The following is a 17,737-nucleotide window of genomic DNA, read 5'->3' on the forward strand; positions in this document are numbered from 1 at the left end:
GTATGCCGTATTGAAGTGGACTCGGTCCCAGACTACTCTATGCCGTATTGAAGTGGACTCGGCCCCAGACTACTGTATGCCGTATTGAAGTGGACTCGGCCCCAGACTACTGTATGCCGTATTGAAGTGGACTCGGACCCAGACTACTCTATGCCGTATTGAAGTGGACTCGGTCCCAGACTACTCTATGCCGTATTGAAGTGGACTCGGCCCCAGACTACTCTATGCCGTATTGATGTGGACTCAGACCCAGACTACTCTATGCCGTATTGAAGTGGACTCAGACCCAGACTACTGTATGCCGTACTGAAGTGGACTTTTTTTCTCCTCCCTGGAAATAAAAACGTCTGGGTTTCCGAGGCTAATCCCAAGTTAGACGTATCATCGCGTCACAGACATTCCACCATCTCCTCCTCCTATCCTGCAGTACCTGTGCTCTCCTCTGGATGGCCATGGCGTCCATCCTCTCCTCCCAGACCCCGTTCATGTCCGTCAGGAGGACGTGGTAGGCGGTGTCGCCGAAGCGAGCCTTGGCCAGCAGCTGTCGGCCGTCGATGACCACGGGATTCCATGGACAGTGCAGAAGGTCCTCCTCTGCCTCACTGTTCTCCATCGCAGGGCTGAGCCAGGTTGGAAAAACAAATTTTAGTTTAGTTTAGTTTATTCGCACAATAAAAACAGTACAAACTAGAAAAAGTGCCCTTCTGGGCACAGGTCTCCACCAGGTTATCCACAGATCCGTGCAGTTAGAGGTGAAAACACTTTTCGGCCAGTTATAGCGCCACCTTGAGGCTGAGTTGAAATTGTTCATGTGGCATTTCGTCCTCGGCCTAGTGGGAATGTGGGTGCACAATTTCAAGGAAATCACGCGATGTGTTCATGATTTGCAGCATTTTGTTTGAAACTGAGCACTGCTGTGAACTTTGGAAGCCAATCTTAACCAATCAGGATGGAGTCTGATAAATCTGAAAGACCCGTTTCGTTGAATGGCTGTAGAGAGACTGTGTACCAATTTGCGTGATGTTTGGACCAAATCTGTAGGTGTACTGTGCAAAAACTTGTTTTGCACAAAGCGGCCTCCTGGTGGCGCTATAACAGGCTGTTCTGGAAAGTTTGGGGCAGAGGTTCATCGTTGGCATCCAGGGAGTGTGTGTGCAAAATATGGCATCGACCGGGTTAACGGTGGCCGAGATTAGCTGTTCACGGACACACGGACACACACACGGACGGACGGACACGCGGACGGACGGAGTGCAAAACATACTCTCCCCACATGCCTTCGGCCTGGTGGAGACAAAAAGGTAACATCAGTAAAAGAGAAGTGTGTGCAGGTGAGAAAAGAAACCCAGGGAGGGCTTATGTGTGGTTCTCACCAAAGTTAATATACACATAGTAAGACAAAGTAATCAAACATAGGTATGGAAAATAACAAAAACAACAAGAAATACATTATTTACACTTGTGAAGTGTGTGTGTGTGTGTGTGTGTGTGTGTGTGTGTGTGTGTGTGTGTGTGTGTGTCTGAGTCCGAGTATGTCTGAGTATGTACAATAAGGCTACATTACGTTAGAATCAAGTGGAGAGGGTTGCTTCAAGAGGCTGGCCCTCAATCTATGTTTAAAGTTACAGAGTGAAGATGAGGAGTTGGCAATAAGTATGTGTGAATTCCAAATAGGTAGGTTATACCGCACGTTCAGAAATAGACAGGATAAGTATACCACGTTTCGAGTGTTTTCTATACTTGAAAAAAGTCGAAACGTCATATACCTGTGCTGTTTTGTCGCATTATATATATTATATATTTTAATATTTTTAGCATTCAAAAGTGAGTTGCGAGCCCCCACTTTTTATTGTAGAAATAGGTCAACGATACAAATGACGCTATAGTTCTGTGGATTCATTACTTGCGCAAGCAGAGCGCGCAAGTAATAATTTCGCCCGGTCTTCTTTCACCGTGACAGCCAACCCGCCATTTGAGTGTATGCAAAAATAACAGCAAATCCGTGCCTGGTTTGCTGGGACCAGATTACATAAATGACCATATTTCTTACGTCATCATTTAGAGCTAGTCATACGTATACTATATACATAATCAGTAAAATAAAATAGCAAATTGTGCCTGATCTGCTGGGACCAGAGTACGTGGTGTGTATATGTATGACTAGCTCTCAATGATGACGTAAGAAATATGGTCATTTGTGTAATCTGGTCCCAGCAAACCAGGCACAAATCTGCTGTTTTATTTGCATACGCATCAAATGGCGGGTTGGCTGTCACGGTTTTTGGCGCAAAGTAACCACAGTATACCGCTAATCAACTTACAACTACATACTCTATATAGTATATGTATATGTATACGTATATTTAAATTCAGTTTATATACATTTCTTTTCATCACATATCAATGATTTATTTTTCTTTAAAAAACTAAAAAGGGATCCAGAATATATCTACATCGATAAAACTGTATTTCTTATATAGATAGAAACTTGAACCATACTTAATAATACTAGGTGTTTATATGCATAAAGTAGGTAGGTAGCAAATAGTTACATCTAATAATTATACATTTCAAACGTTCCTTCACAGAGATACTGAGATTTGACAGTTTACAGCGGTCGAAAGTACTTGCGCGCTCTGCTTGCGCACTAGTTGGCCATTTATGGCCTACTAGTGTGCAACAAGCAAGTATGCACTCGACAGAGTGCAGTTCTAGTTTATTCTATTTTTAAAGATTTGATTTTTGGCTTTTGTGCCTTTATTGATAGTTACAGTGAAGAGGGACAGGGAGAGAGAGAAGGGGAGAGACATGCTGCAAAGGTCGTCATGAACGGGACTTGAACAGGCGGCGCGCTGTCAGCCCTTTATGTGGCATGCGCCTGGAACACTAGGCCAGCGGGCGCCCCAGATTCCTGTATTTTTAACCCATTCTGACCTGAGATCAGATTCATACGAGGTTTCCACTGGACACACACTGGTCTGATTAAACCCATTCTGACCTGAGATCAGATTAAAAAAATGTCAGTCGTTCTTCGATTTTTCAAAAATAGCAGACCTACAAGCTCATATCGCGCCAACGAGTGGCGCGATATGAGCTTGCAGATCTGCTATTTTTCAATAGCTAAAGCATAACATGATGCCAACACCAAAATGGGTGCCCGGTCAGAATGGGTTAATGAGTGCCCACCACCAAATCACAAAGAAATACTTAATATTGACCAAATAACTTTGCAACCACTATAGGCCTACTTGTATTACTGTATTGTATGTACTATGTATTTTCTTTTTTTTTTATCCCACGATTTTGTAACCCAGTTTTCTTTTTCACCCAGTGCCAATTATCTAATGTAATCCTGGGCGCTACACTTCCTCTGCCAACCTGGGGGGGCAGCGGACTGACCTCATGCCTCCTATGCAGCATGAGGAGTCCAAGCTGCTTCTTTTCACCTGACAGGGTGAGGGGAATTTCCCCGGCCGGACGTAGCGTGTGGAAGGGACACGTTATTCCGACCAGTTCCTTTCCCCTACATCAGGCGCCCCGGCTGGCCAGGGGGAGGTAGTTTTAGAGACCAGGATTACGGCATGTTTTTGTGAGGGTATCTACCCTAGGGGACACGGGGAGAACATGCAAACTCCACACAGAAACTATGTATTTTCTACAGCTTTAAGTAGAAAACAATCTGAATAAACAAATAAACAATGTGTGTGTCTGCCTCATGCCTGTCTAATCGGTCTGCCCCACTGTCTGTCTGTGGGTCAAATTGGGCACAATCTGAACGCATGGTGCACGTATTTTTTTTTTTATGGTTGTTCTCTGGGAAGTGGGTGCCCGTTAGCACCCACGCCCAACGGCACGGGTGTGTAATTTTCTTTTTTATCATCACGCGTTGATTTTAAAAACATATCACTCACCTCCGAGGAATGCACCCCCAAAAGGGGGGGGAGGCGGGGGGGGGGGGGGGGGACACGGCTTTTTAACCCCGGGTTCCAGACGCCGTCCTCGGCCGCATAATCACCACCTCCACCCCCTCCTGTGTGGACCGCAGGGCACCGAGCAGGGCTCCTGTTTTCGGGAAGGGAAAAACTGTAAACAGCGGCATTTCTCGTCATGTTTGGCCATTTTAAATAAATGCATGGCATGCAGTGTTGTTTTTGGCAGCAAATTTCTATTTTAGTTTTAGTCATAGTCTTTGGACTGAAACGTCATTTAGTTTTAGTCACATTTTAGTCACCTGGAATGTCTTAGTGTTTAGTCTAGTTTTAGTCGACTAAATGTCATAAGATTTTAGTCGACTAAATGTACAGTTGATTTAGTCGACTAAAATGTATTTTGGCGGGCCTTGATGCCGTCGTAATGAGTGTTTTTACACTTGCTGAAAATAGCTGATCTACAAGCTCACAACGCGTTGCAACGCGACGCGTTGTGAGCTTGTAGATCAGCTATTTCCAGCATGCAACCAAGTGTAAAATGACTTATACTGGATCTCTTGTCCACTAGTCCCTTCCTAACATTTTAGTCTAGTTTTTATTTGTCGACGAAATTGTCAGTATATTTAGTCTTAGTTTTAGTCATCATAGATTCGTTTTTATTTAGTTTTAGTCAGTGAAAAAAGGTAGTCGACGGACATTTTTCGTCTTAGTTTTAGTCGACGAAAACAACACTGACTGATGGCATGTTTCCGAGGCCGGGTGACTCACTGCAATTTGAAAATTGCCCCCAAAAAGTCATTTTATGACTGCATTTTGACCGCATTACAGACAGTATTATTATTATGCACAGTTATAAATTATAATACAGCCACTGTAAAGCTCAACAGAGAATGCCAGCGGTTGGTGTTGTGTTGTGCGCCGGGAAATAGCAGACATGCAAGCTCACAACGCGTCGCCGCTGGGATGTTTTGTGAGCTTGCAGATCTGCTATTTTTCGGCGCGTGCTAGTGTCCCCAGTTAGTGCAACTTACTGTTCAGTGGATGTGTTGTGACGGCGGCTCGAGCTCCGTGGAACAATAATGATTACAACACGCTGAAGATAATTAATGTCTGCGAAGATATCCAGTAAATATCAGACAAATGTTCTCTAGCCATAGTTATAATAACTTATAATCATTATATTAGACATCATGTTCCTTCCAACTTTCATAAAAGGTGGGCGTTCTTTGTTGTCCCGGGTCCCCTCCCTCGTGTACGGCCGGGTCCAGGTTCCGACGGGAAACAACAAACGCCACTACGAAGGTTCCGCTTGAATACTCCACTAACTTCACTATATATGTTTCACTTTCACATAATATGAATTTGAATAAGCAAGCACTTGAAAACTTTCCAAATACAGGTTTCATATAAACACATGTCTAATTAGCTCCAATCTCTATCTGCATGTCTGTGTAGAATAACACTGCTTTTAACTGTGTTCTTGTACTGTTTTTAACCTGTATACGGCGACCTTGAGTGCCCTGAAAGGCGCCTTATAAATAAAATGTATTATTATTATTATTATTATTATTAACATTCCTCAGATGTTATGCAGGGAATTCAAATTCATGTAATGTACTGTTATGTAATGATGTATAGGCTATGTAGGCTACTGTTATGTATTTGTGATGTATTTTAAAGTATTGTTCCGTTCAGTGTGAGAGGACCTTTCAAGAATCCTTGAATCGCTGATTATAATGTATTATGTATTATGATTGCTTTTCTAAAAAAAAACACTAGTTAATGGTTAATAGGCCTAATTCCATCACCAAACCAAATGGACTAAACTACTGGTCTGTAACTCTGTCTCTGACAGTGTAAAGGAATGGTCTAATCCAGTGGTTTTTAACCACTGGTACATGATTAATATGATTATATCAGCCTTTCAGGAAAAGGCATCATTATTTTAACTTTTACAAGTCTGTGATGTTTAAAATATATCAACAGATGGCGCTATAGGAACAGGTGTATGCTGACCAGCCAGGGATAGACGCAATTAAATGAAACCTTGACAAATTATTCATTACAATTTGCAGTGTTACTTTAACTTAATTAATTTGGCATAGGCTAAATTCTGCACATATTGAGCAAATGACCAGGGAAAATGTTGGGATATTTTGTAGGGACAAAAAGTTCATCTGCAGTTTCATAATCTGCTACACATTTGCACCACTCTCACAAAATAAATGAGATTATTAGGCTGTGAACCCCCAAAATAATATTTAACTGGGGACCCATTTTATTTAAACTAGCAGATCTACAAACTCACAATGCCTTGCAACGGCCATTTTCAAGCCCCAGCCTGCATCCTCTGTGAGGAGGAAGCCCAAAAAACCTTCGGTGAGGCCTTTAGGAGGGCCATTTGAGCCGCAAGTGGAGTCTGCAGCACCACCGTTGCCCAGGTGGAGCCTGCAGAACCATTGTGGCTCAAGAATCCACCACTCCTGAATGAAGTGTCTGGTGCTGGCCTGGGAGTCTGGTGCAACGCACAGGTCCTCGCTGTGCTCCTGGTGGGAGCAGGAGTGGACCTGGTGAGACGTAGCAGGGGCCCGGACAGGAGTCCACCCACAGAGCCTAGTCCCTCCACATGCCAGAAATGTGCCAAGTCCTGGCAGAGTATAGTTCCGGAGTGGTTCCAACGGATTGTGTGGCCCTGGTCTTTCCCTAGTGGGTCTGATTGAGGGTAGCTACTGGGACGTAAGTCGGGACTTGATCACCCCCGGCTGGGTCGCCTGAGTGAGGGGTATGATGTTCACGTCGAGACCCGAAACCCTGATGACCTCAGGATACATCACTGAGGATACGTCCCAGGTGATGACCTTGGGATACATCACTGAGGATACGTCCCAGGTGATGACCTTGGGATACATGACTGAGGATACGTCCCAGGTGATGACCTCAGGATACATCACTGAGGATACGTCCCAGGTGATGACCTTGGGATACATGACTGAGGATACGTCCCAGGTGATGACCTTGGGATACATGACTGAGGATACGTCCCAGGTGATGACCTTGGGATACATGACTCAGGTGCATCCATGCCATGTATTTTGTATTTGACAATTTGACTATAGAATAGTTTGTTGATTACTTTTGATGCAGTAAGAGGTAAGAGCACTCAGGTTGCCTTTGTTCTCTGAAGGAAATCAAATTGAACCTTGGTTCACATAATTCATCAGATTTATTGTGTTTATCAAAATGGGATGTCTTGATTCGGCTAAATGACTCATGTTACAAAATGTCCACACCTAGAACTTCATGTTAACTTTTTTGTTTGTTTGTCTTCACCATTGTTTAAGAGAAAGCAGTGTCTTTCTCAGTGTCATTTTCAAGAGAATTCATACAAAACATTAGTAGACACAATTGGAACTGCAACACTATAAAATATAAAGCTGGAAAATGGGCTCCCCTCTCCCTCTTTTTTTTTTTTTTTTAAGATATTTTTTTGCGGCTTACGCCTTTTATTGATTTTTTAAGGGACAGACAGTAGGCTGACAGGAAACGGGAGAGAGATGGGGGGATGACATGCAGTAAAGGCCGTGTCGGGTCCGGGAGTCGAACCCGCGGCACACTGCGACTGGATTACCAGTCCGGTGCCCAGACCGTTACGCTACGGCCTGGGCCTCCCCTCTCCCTCTTGATTGGATGAAATTGGTGACCCAGTTGAACATGTACTTTCTGTTATTAAAGATCTTGAATTAACAGGGGATGAGACCCCTGTTCATCCATTTAAACCTGAGGGCGATTCTAAAAACGCCTTCTAAAGTCCCAAACCAGATTTTCTGAATACTGCCTTGATTGAAAGCTATAACAACAACGTATGAGTTGAACAGGTTATACTAGCAATATTACCATCAGAATATAGAGCTATAAATTATTACAATTAATACCAATTACTGAAAAGTAATACATTCTTTATTAATTACTCTTGTTCATTTGTTATTTGTTATGTACAGAAGGTGCTCTTTATTGAGTTTGCCGAAGATATCTGCTCTAAATTGTATATTTCTTTTCCAAATGTACCCCTCCAATAACATGGTTTCTTTCTAAATCAGGAGACCACAAGGAGAGGCATTACGTTTCCCAGCTCTTAAAACATGCGTTTGTATTTGTTGATTATTTTTTTAATGCTATGTTAAAGTAGCTAAGCAATAATATGTCAAATGTATTATTTTATTCAGACAGCCAGCAATGAGTAAAACGCTCCCCAAAACGTTTCAGTCTCTGTGACACATCTAGGGGCCACAATCCGCAGTCAAAGATTTTCCTAGAAGATTTTGTCATTGGTAGAAAAAATACCCGGTCGCAATGACTAACCAATCAGGAAGTAGACAGGCAAATCGACCCATGACAAAGCTTCTAGGAACATCTTTGAATGCAGATTGTGGCCCCTAGACGTGTCACAGAGACAGGTTGTGGCCCCTAGACGTGTCACAGAGACAGGTTGAGGCCCCTAGACGTGTCACAGAGACAGGTTGAGGCCCCTAGACGTGTCACAGAGACAGGTTGAGGCCCCTAGACGTGTCACAGAGACAGCTTGAGGCCCCTAGACGTGTCACAGAGACAGGTTGAGGCCCCTAGACGCGTCACAGAGACAGGTTGAGGCCCCTAGACGTGTCACAGAGACAGGTTGAGGCCCCTAGACGTGTCACAGAGACAGGTTGAGGCCCCTAGACGTGTCACAGAGACAGGTTGAGGCCCCTAGACGTGTCACAGAGACAGGTTGAGGCCCCTAGACGTGTCACAGAGACAGGTTGAGGCCCCTAGACGTGTCACAGAGACAGGTTGAGGCCCCTAGACGTGTCACAGAGACAGGTTGAGGCCCCTAGACGTGTCACAGAGACAGGTTGTGGCCCCTAGACGTGTCACAGAGACAGGTTGAGGCCCCTAGACGTGTCACAGAGACAGGTTGAGGCCCCTAGACGTGTCACAGAGACAGGTTGAGGCCCCTAGACGTGTCACAGAGACAGGTTGAGGCCCCTAGACGTGTCACAGAGACAGGTTGAGGCCCCTAGACGTGTCACAGAGACAGGTTGAGGCCCCTAGACGTGTCACAGAGACAGGTTGAGGCCCCTAGACGTGTCACAGAGACAGGTTGAGGCCCCTAGACGTGTCACAGAGACAGGTTGAGGCCCCTAGACGTGTCACAGAGACAGGTTGAGGCCCCTAGACGTGAAACAGAGACAGGTTGAGGCCCCTAGACGTGTCACAGAGACAGGTTGAGGCCCCTAGACGTGAAACAGAGACAGGTTGAGGCCCCTAGACGTGTCACAGAGACAGGTTGTGGCCCCTAGACGTGTCACAGAGACAGGTTGAGGCCCCTAGACGTGTCACAGAGACAGGTTGAGGCCCCTAGACGTGTCACAGAGACAGGTTGAGGCCCCTAGACGTGTCACAGAGACAGGTTGTGGCCCCTAGACGTGTCACAGACAGGTTGAGGCCCCTAGACGTGTCACAGAGACAGGTTGAGGCCCCTAGACGTGTCACAGAGACAGGTTGAGGCCCCTAGACGTGTCACAGAGACAGGTTGAGGCCCCTAGACGTGTCACAGAGACAGGTTGAGGCCCCTAGACGTGTCACAGAGACAGGTTGAGGCCCCTAGACGCGTCACAGAGACAGGTTGAGGCCCCTAGACGTGTCACAGAGACAGGTTGAGGCCCCTAGACGTGTCACAGAGACAGCTTGAGGCCCCTAGACGTGTCACAGAGACAGGTTGAGGCCCCTAGACGTGTCACAGAGACAGGTTGTGGCCCCTAGACGTGTCACAGAGACAGGTTGAGGCCCCTAGACGTGTCACAGAGACAGGTTGAGGCCCCTAGACGTGTCACAGAGACAGGTTGAGGCCCCTAGACGTGTCACAAAGACAGGTTGAGGCCCCTAGACGTGTCACAAAGACAGGTTGAGGCCCCTAGACGTGTCACAGAGACAGGTTGAGGCCCCTAGACGTGTCACAGAGACAGGTTGAGGCCCCTAGACGTGTCACAGAGACAGGTTGAGGCCCCTAGACGTGTCACAGAGACAGGTTGAGGCCCCTAGACGTGTCACAGACAGGTTGAGGCCCCTAGACGTGTCACAGAGACAGGTTGAGGCCCCTAGACGTGTCACAGAGACAGCTTGAGGCCCCTAGACGTGTCACAGAGACAGGTTGAGGCCCCTAGACGTGTCACAGAGACAGGTTGAGGCCCCTAGACGTGTCACAGAGACAGGTTGAGGCCCCTAGACGTGTCACAGAGACAGGTTGAGGCCCCTAGACGTGTCACAGAGACAGGTTGAGGCCCCTAGACGTGTCACAGAGACAGGTTGAGGCCCCTAGACGTGTCACAGAGACAGGTTGAGGCCCCTAGACGTGTCACAGAGACAGGTTGAGGCCCCTAGACGTGTCACAGAGACAGGTTGAGGCCCCTAGACGTGTCACAGAGACAGGTTGAGGCCCCTAGACGTGTCACAGAGACAGGTTGAGGCCCCTAGACGTGTCACAGAGACAGGTTGAGGCCCCTAGACGTGTCACAGAGACAGGTTGAGGCCCCTAGACGTGTCACAGAGACAGGTTGTGGCCCCTAGACGTGTCACAGAGACAGGTTGAGGCCCCTAGACGTGTCACAGAGACAGGTTGAGGCCCCTAGACGTGTCACAGAGACAGGTTGAGGCCCCTAGACGTGTCACAGAGACAGGTTGAGGCCCCTAGACGTGTCACAGAGACAGGTTGAGGCCCCTAGACGTGTCACAGAGACAGGTTGAGGCCCCTAGACGTGTCACAGAGACAGGTTGAGGCCCACAGAGACTACATTCCTTTGGGAGCGTTTTACTCACTGCTGGCTGTCTGAATACCAAAAAAAAAAGAAAGAAAAAAAGGTCATTATTAAAAATGTGACATATTATTATTGCTTATAGCAGCTTTAATAGGACCACAATGGAAACTAGTTCCCAGGAACCTTTGTGTGTTATCCTGTTGGTTTTAGAGAGGGTGAGAGTCAGTTTAGAGTTGGTTCTGCCAGGACACCTGCCCGGAGGGTCCGTTTAGAGCAGGGTTGGGCAACTTTGACGATGGCGAGGGCCAATATATTTGCACACTCACTCCAGAGGGGCCACAGTGCATTTTACTGTCGTAGCAAAAATAGCCGATAAATCGGCTATTTTTGCTATATTTGAATTGAAAACCTGAATAATTTTTTGCTATTTTTTTATTGGAATCCTGAAAAGTAACCTTTTTATTGCATTTCAAATGCAAAAAGACAATAACATTTTAATACTAGTCATTAAGTACTAGTCAATTAATAATGAAGTAATTAAAGCAGTTTTGGAATTGTAAACAGCTGAAATAAATACTATATCAGTATTCTGATATTAACCTGAGGGCCGCATTAAGTGAAGGTGGGGGCCGCATGTGGCCCACGGGCCGCCAGTTGCCCACCCCTGGTTTAGAGGTGGTTCTGCCAGGACACCTGACCGGCGGGTCCGTTTAGAGTCGGTCCTGCCAGGACACCTGCCCGGCGGAGGACACAAAGTACTGCGTGAAGCGCTCCCTGACGGCCATGGCCTCTCTGCTGGCGTTGTTGCTGCCCAGCCGGTGGCTGTTCTGCATTCCCAGTGACGTTCCCGGCGGAATGTCCGGAGTCACGTCGTCGACGTTGTCCCACTGCAGGAAGTTGTGGAGCATGCAGGTGGCTCTGACCGCGCTCTCTGCTAGCGGCGGAGAGATGCCGTGCACCCTCCTGTTGTGCACACACAGGGTTAATCAATTATTACATCATCGTCTAATCATCGCAATTATTTGAGAAGATCGCAAATATCTTTGTCATAATCGTTTCTATGTTGAAAGAGCAGATCTACAAGCTTACCTTTTTTAACCCATTCTGACCTTAGATCAGATTCTACAAATTGTCTTCTACATCCTGACAGTTTTCTGAAAAAGCTACGTTTCTAATAGCAGACCTATACACTCGGTGGCGCGCTATGAGCTTGTAGATCTGCTATTTTTCAATAGCTAGAGCATCACCTAAAGGGGTTCCCGCCCAGAATGGGTTAAAGTATAACATTGATAAAAATGCCAATAATGTCTTGGTATATTTCAGTAACTTGTCATATCTGCCCTGTGCACTTTGTCCTATCTGCCCTGTACACTTTGTCATATCTGCCCTGTACACTTTGTCATATCTGCCCTGTACACTTTGTCATATCTGCCCTGTGCACTTTGTCCTATCTGCCCTGTACACTTTGTCATATCTGCCCTGTGCACTTTGTCATATCTGCCCTGTGCACTTTGTCATATCTGCCCTGTACACTTTGTCATATCTGCCCTGTGCACTTTGTCATATCTGCCCTGTGCTCTTTGTCATATCTGCCCTGTGCACTTTGTCATATCTGCCCTGTGCACTTTGTCATATCTGCCCTGTGCACTTTGTCATATCTGCCCTGTGCACTTTGTCATATCTGCCCTGTGCACTTTGTCATATCTGCCCTGTGCACTTTGTCATATCTGCCCTGTACACTTTGTCCTATCTGCCCTGTACACTTTGTCCTATCTGCCCTGTGCACTTTGTCATATCTGCCCTGTACACTTTGTCCTATCTGCCCTGTACACTTTGTCCTATCTGCCCTGTACACTTTGTCATATCTGCCCTGTGCACTTTGTCATATCTGCCCTGTACACTTTGTCATATCTGCCCTGTGCACTTTGTCATATCTGCCCTGTACACTTTGTCCTATCTGCCCTGTACACTTTGTCATATCTGCCCTGTACACTTTGTCATATCTGCCCTGTGCACTTTGTCATATCTGCCCTGTACACTTTGTCATATCTGCCCTGTGCACTTTGTCATATCTGCCCTGTGCACTTTGTCATATCTGCCCTGTGCACTTTGTCATATCTGCCCTGTGCACTTTGTCATATCTGCCTTGTGCACTTTGTCATATCTGCCCTGTGCACTTTGTCATATCTGCCCTGTGCACTTTGTCATATCTGCCCTGTGCACTTTGTCATATCTGCCCTGTGCACTTTGTCATATCTGCCCTGTACACTTTGTCATATCTGCCCTGTACACTTTGTCCTATCTGCCCTGTGCACTTTGTCCTATCTGCCCTGTACACTTTGTCCTATCTGCCCTGTGCACTTTGTCATATCTGCCCTGTGCACTTTGTCATATCTGCCCTGTGCACTTTGTCATATCTGCCCTGTGCACTCTGTCATTACGAAGCCTGAAAGGCAAACAGAAATGTGATTTCTATTCATAATGTTCCAATTGTGTGACATCACCATCATACCAGGAAGTTATGCGGTTACCGAGTGGCAAAAAACTACTTTCTGGCCATACATCCAAACAGAGAAGTCCGATCTGATTGGCCATACATCCAAACAGAGAAGTCCTATCTGATTGGCCATACATCCAAACAGAGAAGTCCTATCTGATTGGCCTTACATCCAAACAGAGAAGTCCTATCTGATTGGCCATACATCCAAACAGAGAAGTCCGATCTGATTGGCCATACATCCAAACAGAGAAGTCCTATCTGATTGGCCATACATCCAAACAGAGAAGTCCTATCTGATTGGCCATACATCCAAACAGAGAAGTCCTATCTGATTGGCCATACATCCAAACAGAGAAGTCCTATCTGATTGGCCATACATCCAAACAGAGAAGTCCTATCTGATTGGCCATACATCCAAACAGAGAAGTCCTATCTGATCTGAGATCTGATTCTGATTGCACTAAACGACGCTAAACTCACTTTGCCACCCGGTGCATACCCTCTATTTAACTCATTCTGACCTGAGATCAGATTCTATAAAATGTCTTCTACATCCTGACAGTTTTCATTCTGACCTGAGATCAGATTCTATAAAATGTCTTCTACATCCTGACAGTTTTCTGAAAAAGCTATGTTACTATGTCAGTCGTTCTTCGATTTTTTTCAAAAATATCAGACCTACAAGCTCGTATCGCGCCACTCGGTGGCGCGCTACGAGCTTGTAGATCTGCTATTTTTCAATAGCTAAAGCATAACATGATGCCAACACCAAAAGGGGTTCCCGCGCCAGAATGGGTTTAATCTCTAATCTCAATGATCTGCGTGCCAGTTGATCCCAGCCCCACCTGTACAGCTGCCAGCGCGACGCCAGCATGGCGAAGGCGCCCTCCACCGTCCTCCGGGCGTGAGCGAGGCGCCCGTTGAACACCTTCCTCTCCCCGACGACGTTCGCCCCCCCCGGGTAGGGCCGGAGGAGGTTCCTCTTCAGCGGGAAGGCCTCGTCGGCGACGAACACGTGGGGCACTAGGGCGCCCAGGCGCCCCGGGGCCCCGGGGAGCGCCGCGTCTCCGGGGAGGTCCAGCGCGTCGTGGTGCAGGGCGTGTCCGAACAGCGATGAGGTCAGCGTGCCGGTACCGCCGCCGCCGCCGCCGTGGCTCCGCCTCTCGTAGGCGCCCACCTCCACCACCCTGAAGCGGTACCTGCAGCGGTATTTAACCCATTCTGACCTGAGATCAGATTCTAAAAATGTCTTCTAAATCCTGACAGTTTTCTGAAAAAGCTATGTTTCTATGTCAGTGGTTTCAAACATAGCAGATCAAATCGAAGAACGACTGACATTTTTAGAATCTGATCTCAGGTCAGAATGGGGTTAATCAGACCAGTGTGTGTCCAGTGGAAACCTCGTATGAATCTGATCTCAGGTCAGAATGGGTTATAATGCAGAATAAATAATGGACCTTGATGTGAAAAGGGGTTGAAAACCAACTGATTTACACCACTGACCTGGCATCCACGACGGCCAGGAGGAAGATGGAGAAGGTGGCGGTGTTGTTGAGATGCATCGAGGAGGAGGAGCCGCTGGGCGGCCGGGCCTCCACGACCAGGTGTTTCTTGTCGACGGCGCCGACGCAATTGGGGAAGTCCAGGGCGACCCGGAAGTCCCGCGCGATCTCCGCCCACTGGGCCCGGCCCGGCGTGGGCATGAACTCCGGCAGCAGGACGTCCCAGATGGCCCGGCAGACGCTGCGCACCACGCGCGCCACGGTGCCGTGCGCCACGCGGAAGATAAACGCTACGGAGCGGAAGGAGTCCCCGGTTGCCAGATACCTTAAAGATGGAGTGCCACAATTTTTGTATTTTTCCAGTTTTTCATGTGTCTATGAGGTGACAGTACTTAATTAGACAGACTGGAGTTGTTTTTATGTGCAATTGTGTATTGACTTTGTATTTAGGGTTTCTTCCTGGAGGCTGAACCCTTGACAGTCAAACGGGCCAATGAAGTAAACAGTAATATAGTGACACCACACTATCAGCCCCTCCCCTAACCCCTCCCCCTTTATCATACAACTACAGCTGTGGGTGCGGCTTCAGTTCAGGTGGATCACCACCCATCACCGCCCACCAGGCAAACCAGGCATACTTAATGAACTGGTGGGCGTGTCCACATAAAAGCATGATTTTAACAAATACTGTACACTTTTTGGAAAATGTTCTTCCCCCTTATATTGTAATAATACCTGATGATCATGTTTTAGGGTGGAAAAAAATGGTGGCACTCCATCTTTAAAAAGAAGAAAAAAAAAAGAGACACCTATATCAGGGGTGGGGCAACTGGCGGCCCGGGGGCCACGTGCAGCCCCCCACCTTCACTTAATGTGGCCCTCAGGTTAATGTCAGAATGCTGATTATAATGTTGGTTTCAGCTGTTTACAATTCCACAACACGTTGCAAACAAGACCCGCTGTTATTACTTCAGTCTAAATGAGTAGCTCATTGCTTCAACACAAGTAAAATAAATATATAATGTAATATATGTAATATAATATCAAATAAAAATGTTAATTTTCAGGATTCCAATTCAAAAAGAGAAAAAAATAATTCAAGATTTAAATTTAAATATAGCACAAATAGCCCATCTACAAGCTACAAGCGCTGCGACGCGTTTTGAGCTTGTAGATCGGCTATTTTTGCTACGACAGTAATATGTGGCCCTAGCCCTCTAACACCCAGCGTTGCTTTTTAGCAACAATTTTATTTTATTTAATTACTAAATTATTATAATTTTTTTCTGTTCTTTTTTCACCTAAATGTCATCAGTGATGTTCATTGCAATGCCATTTCAATGACATTGGTCATGATATTTGCATATAAATACCCCCCACAGAGGCTGAAATTCACACAAATTAAAAATGTCTGGACTCTGTGCGATTTTGAACATTTTTTAACCTAAGACTTTTGACCTTTACCCTAATAAAAGTAGGTAAAATAATTGTAATATATGTTTTTTTGTGATCATTAGAATGTCTAGAACATGTTTTATTCATTATTGTGAAAGATATCCCCCAAATGTAAATTATGATTTTTTTATATTATTATATAATTATTATATAATTATTATAAAATTTCCATCAAACTTTATTTTTTTATTTTTTTTAACATATGTTTTAGTGTCAGTCCTAGTAGTACAAAGTAGTAGTAAGGTTGAAATCTATTTTTTGCAAGTAGAAATTAATGCGGGTGTTAGAGGGCTAGGGAGTGAGTGTGGAACTATAGTGGCCCTCTGGAGTGAGTGTGGAACTATAGTGGCCCTAGGGAGTGAGTGTGGAAATATAGTGGCCCTCTCCATCGTCAAAGTTGCCCAGCCCTGACCTATTATGAAACGAAAACACTAATAAAACATTCAAAGCATAAATAATAACCCATTTAGACCTGATTTTAAAAAACATTAACTTTGAAAAAATATATATTCAAAGATTTGTGCCACATTTTTAACGATTTTTTTCAAAAATAGCAGACCTACACAAGTTCATAGCGCGCCACTATAGATCTGCTATTTTTCAATAGCTAAATTATAACATAATGTTTAAAACACCAAAAGGGGTTCCCGCCCCAAAATGGGATAAATAGCATATTACGGTCCTTCACTGCCTAACGCACGGATACAATAATGCTTTTAAAGTTATGTATATATAAATGCAATGTATTTAACATTTTCAGTACTTTTACTTCTACTCCACTACATCCCAGAGGCAAGTATTGTACTTTTCACTGCACTACAATTACTTTTTACTAGTTACTTTGAAGATTTGGATTATTAAGAGTAAGACAACACAGACATTAACCATCTAACCCTATTCTGTACTTCAGCTGAAATTGTGTGAATACAGAACTTAACAGTACTTCTATATTGTGGTATTGGTACTTTTAATTTTTTAATACTGTTTTTATTAGGCATTTTTTGTATATGACAACTTCAGAATATCATTGACAATGATAATGAGTTATTCAGTTATATAAAATGAAAGATAATGACAGGTAATGTAAATTCCACATACAATACATAATAAAAAAGATATATAAATGTGTGGTATTGGTACTTAACCCATTTTGGGGCGGGAACCCCTTTTGGTGTTTTCAAGCATTCTGTTATGATTTAGCTATTGAAAAAATAGCAGATCTACAAGCTCATAGCGTGCCACTCGGTGGCACGCTATGAGCTTGTAGATCTGCTATTTTTTCGTTGTTTGAAAAAGATCGTAAAAATGCGGCACAAATATTTGAATAGGTATAATATATATGTGTGTGTGTGTGTGTGTGTGTGTGTGCGTGCGTGTGCGTGTGCGTGTGCGTGCGTGCGTGCGTGCGTGCGTGCGTGTGTGTGTGTGTGTGTGCGTGCGTCTCTTTTACCACAGACAGATGCAGAGCCTCTCGTGGGCGCTGATGGGTTCTGCAGTCGGCTCCTTCAGCGTCTCCGGTGCCACTCGCCTCAACAGGTCCTCGAACTGGGCCTTGTTCAG

General features: G+C 45.4%; 2 protein-coding genes across 2 annotated transcripts in view; both read right to left on the reverse strand.

Annotated features, from left to right (window-relative positions):
• Positions 1–5,154, reverse strand: part of nhej1 (nonhomologous end-joining factor 1) — a gene marked incomplete at its 3' end in the record, with an annotated part of 58,415 nt that extends 53,261 nt beyond the window's left edge. Inside the window, exons 1-2 of the mRNA XM_083758506.1 lie at positions 4,961–5,154; positions 431–620 (exon numbers count right to left, since the gene is read on the reverse strand). Of these exons, the coding sequence (XP_083614632.1) occupies positions 431–613 (183 nt within the window). The 5' untranslated portion in view covers positions 614–620; positions 4,961–5,154. The remainder of the gene's footprint in view (positions 1–430; positions 621–4,960) is intronic.
• A 6,243-nt stretch (positions 5,155–11,397) lies between these two features.
• Positions 11,398–17,737, reverse strand: part of LOC310853827 (uncharacterized protein) — a 9,044-nt gene continuing 2,704 nt past the window's right edge. Inside the window, exons 3-6 of the mRNA XM_083758300.1 lie at positions 17,628–17,737; positions 14,724–15,047; positions 14,066–14,419; positions 11,398–11,683 (exon numbers count right to left, since the gene is read on the reverse strand). The exon at positions 17,628–17,737 is cut by the window's right edge and continues 24 nt beyond it. Of these exons, the coding sequence (XP_083614426.1) occupies positions 11,431–11,683; positions 14,066–14,419; positions 14,724–15,047; positions 17,628–17,737 (1,041 nt within the window). The 3' untranslated portion in view covers positions 11,398–11,430. The remainder of the gene's footprint in view (positions 11,684–14,065; positions 14,420–14,723; positions 15,048–17,627) is intronic.

This window comes from Protomyctophum parallelum (assembly GCF_964188405.1).
Source record: "Protomyctophum parallelum genome assembly, chromosome: 23".
Taxonomy (NCBI): Eukaryota; Metazoa; Chordata; class Actinopteri; order Myctophiformes; family Myctophidae; genus Protomyctophum; species Protomyctophum parallelum.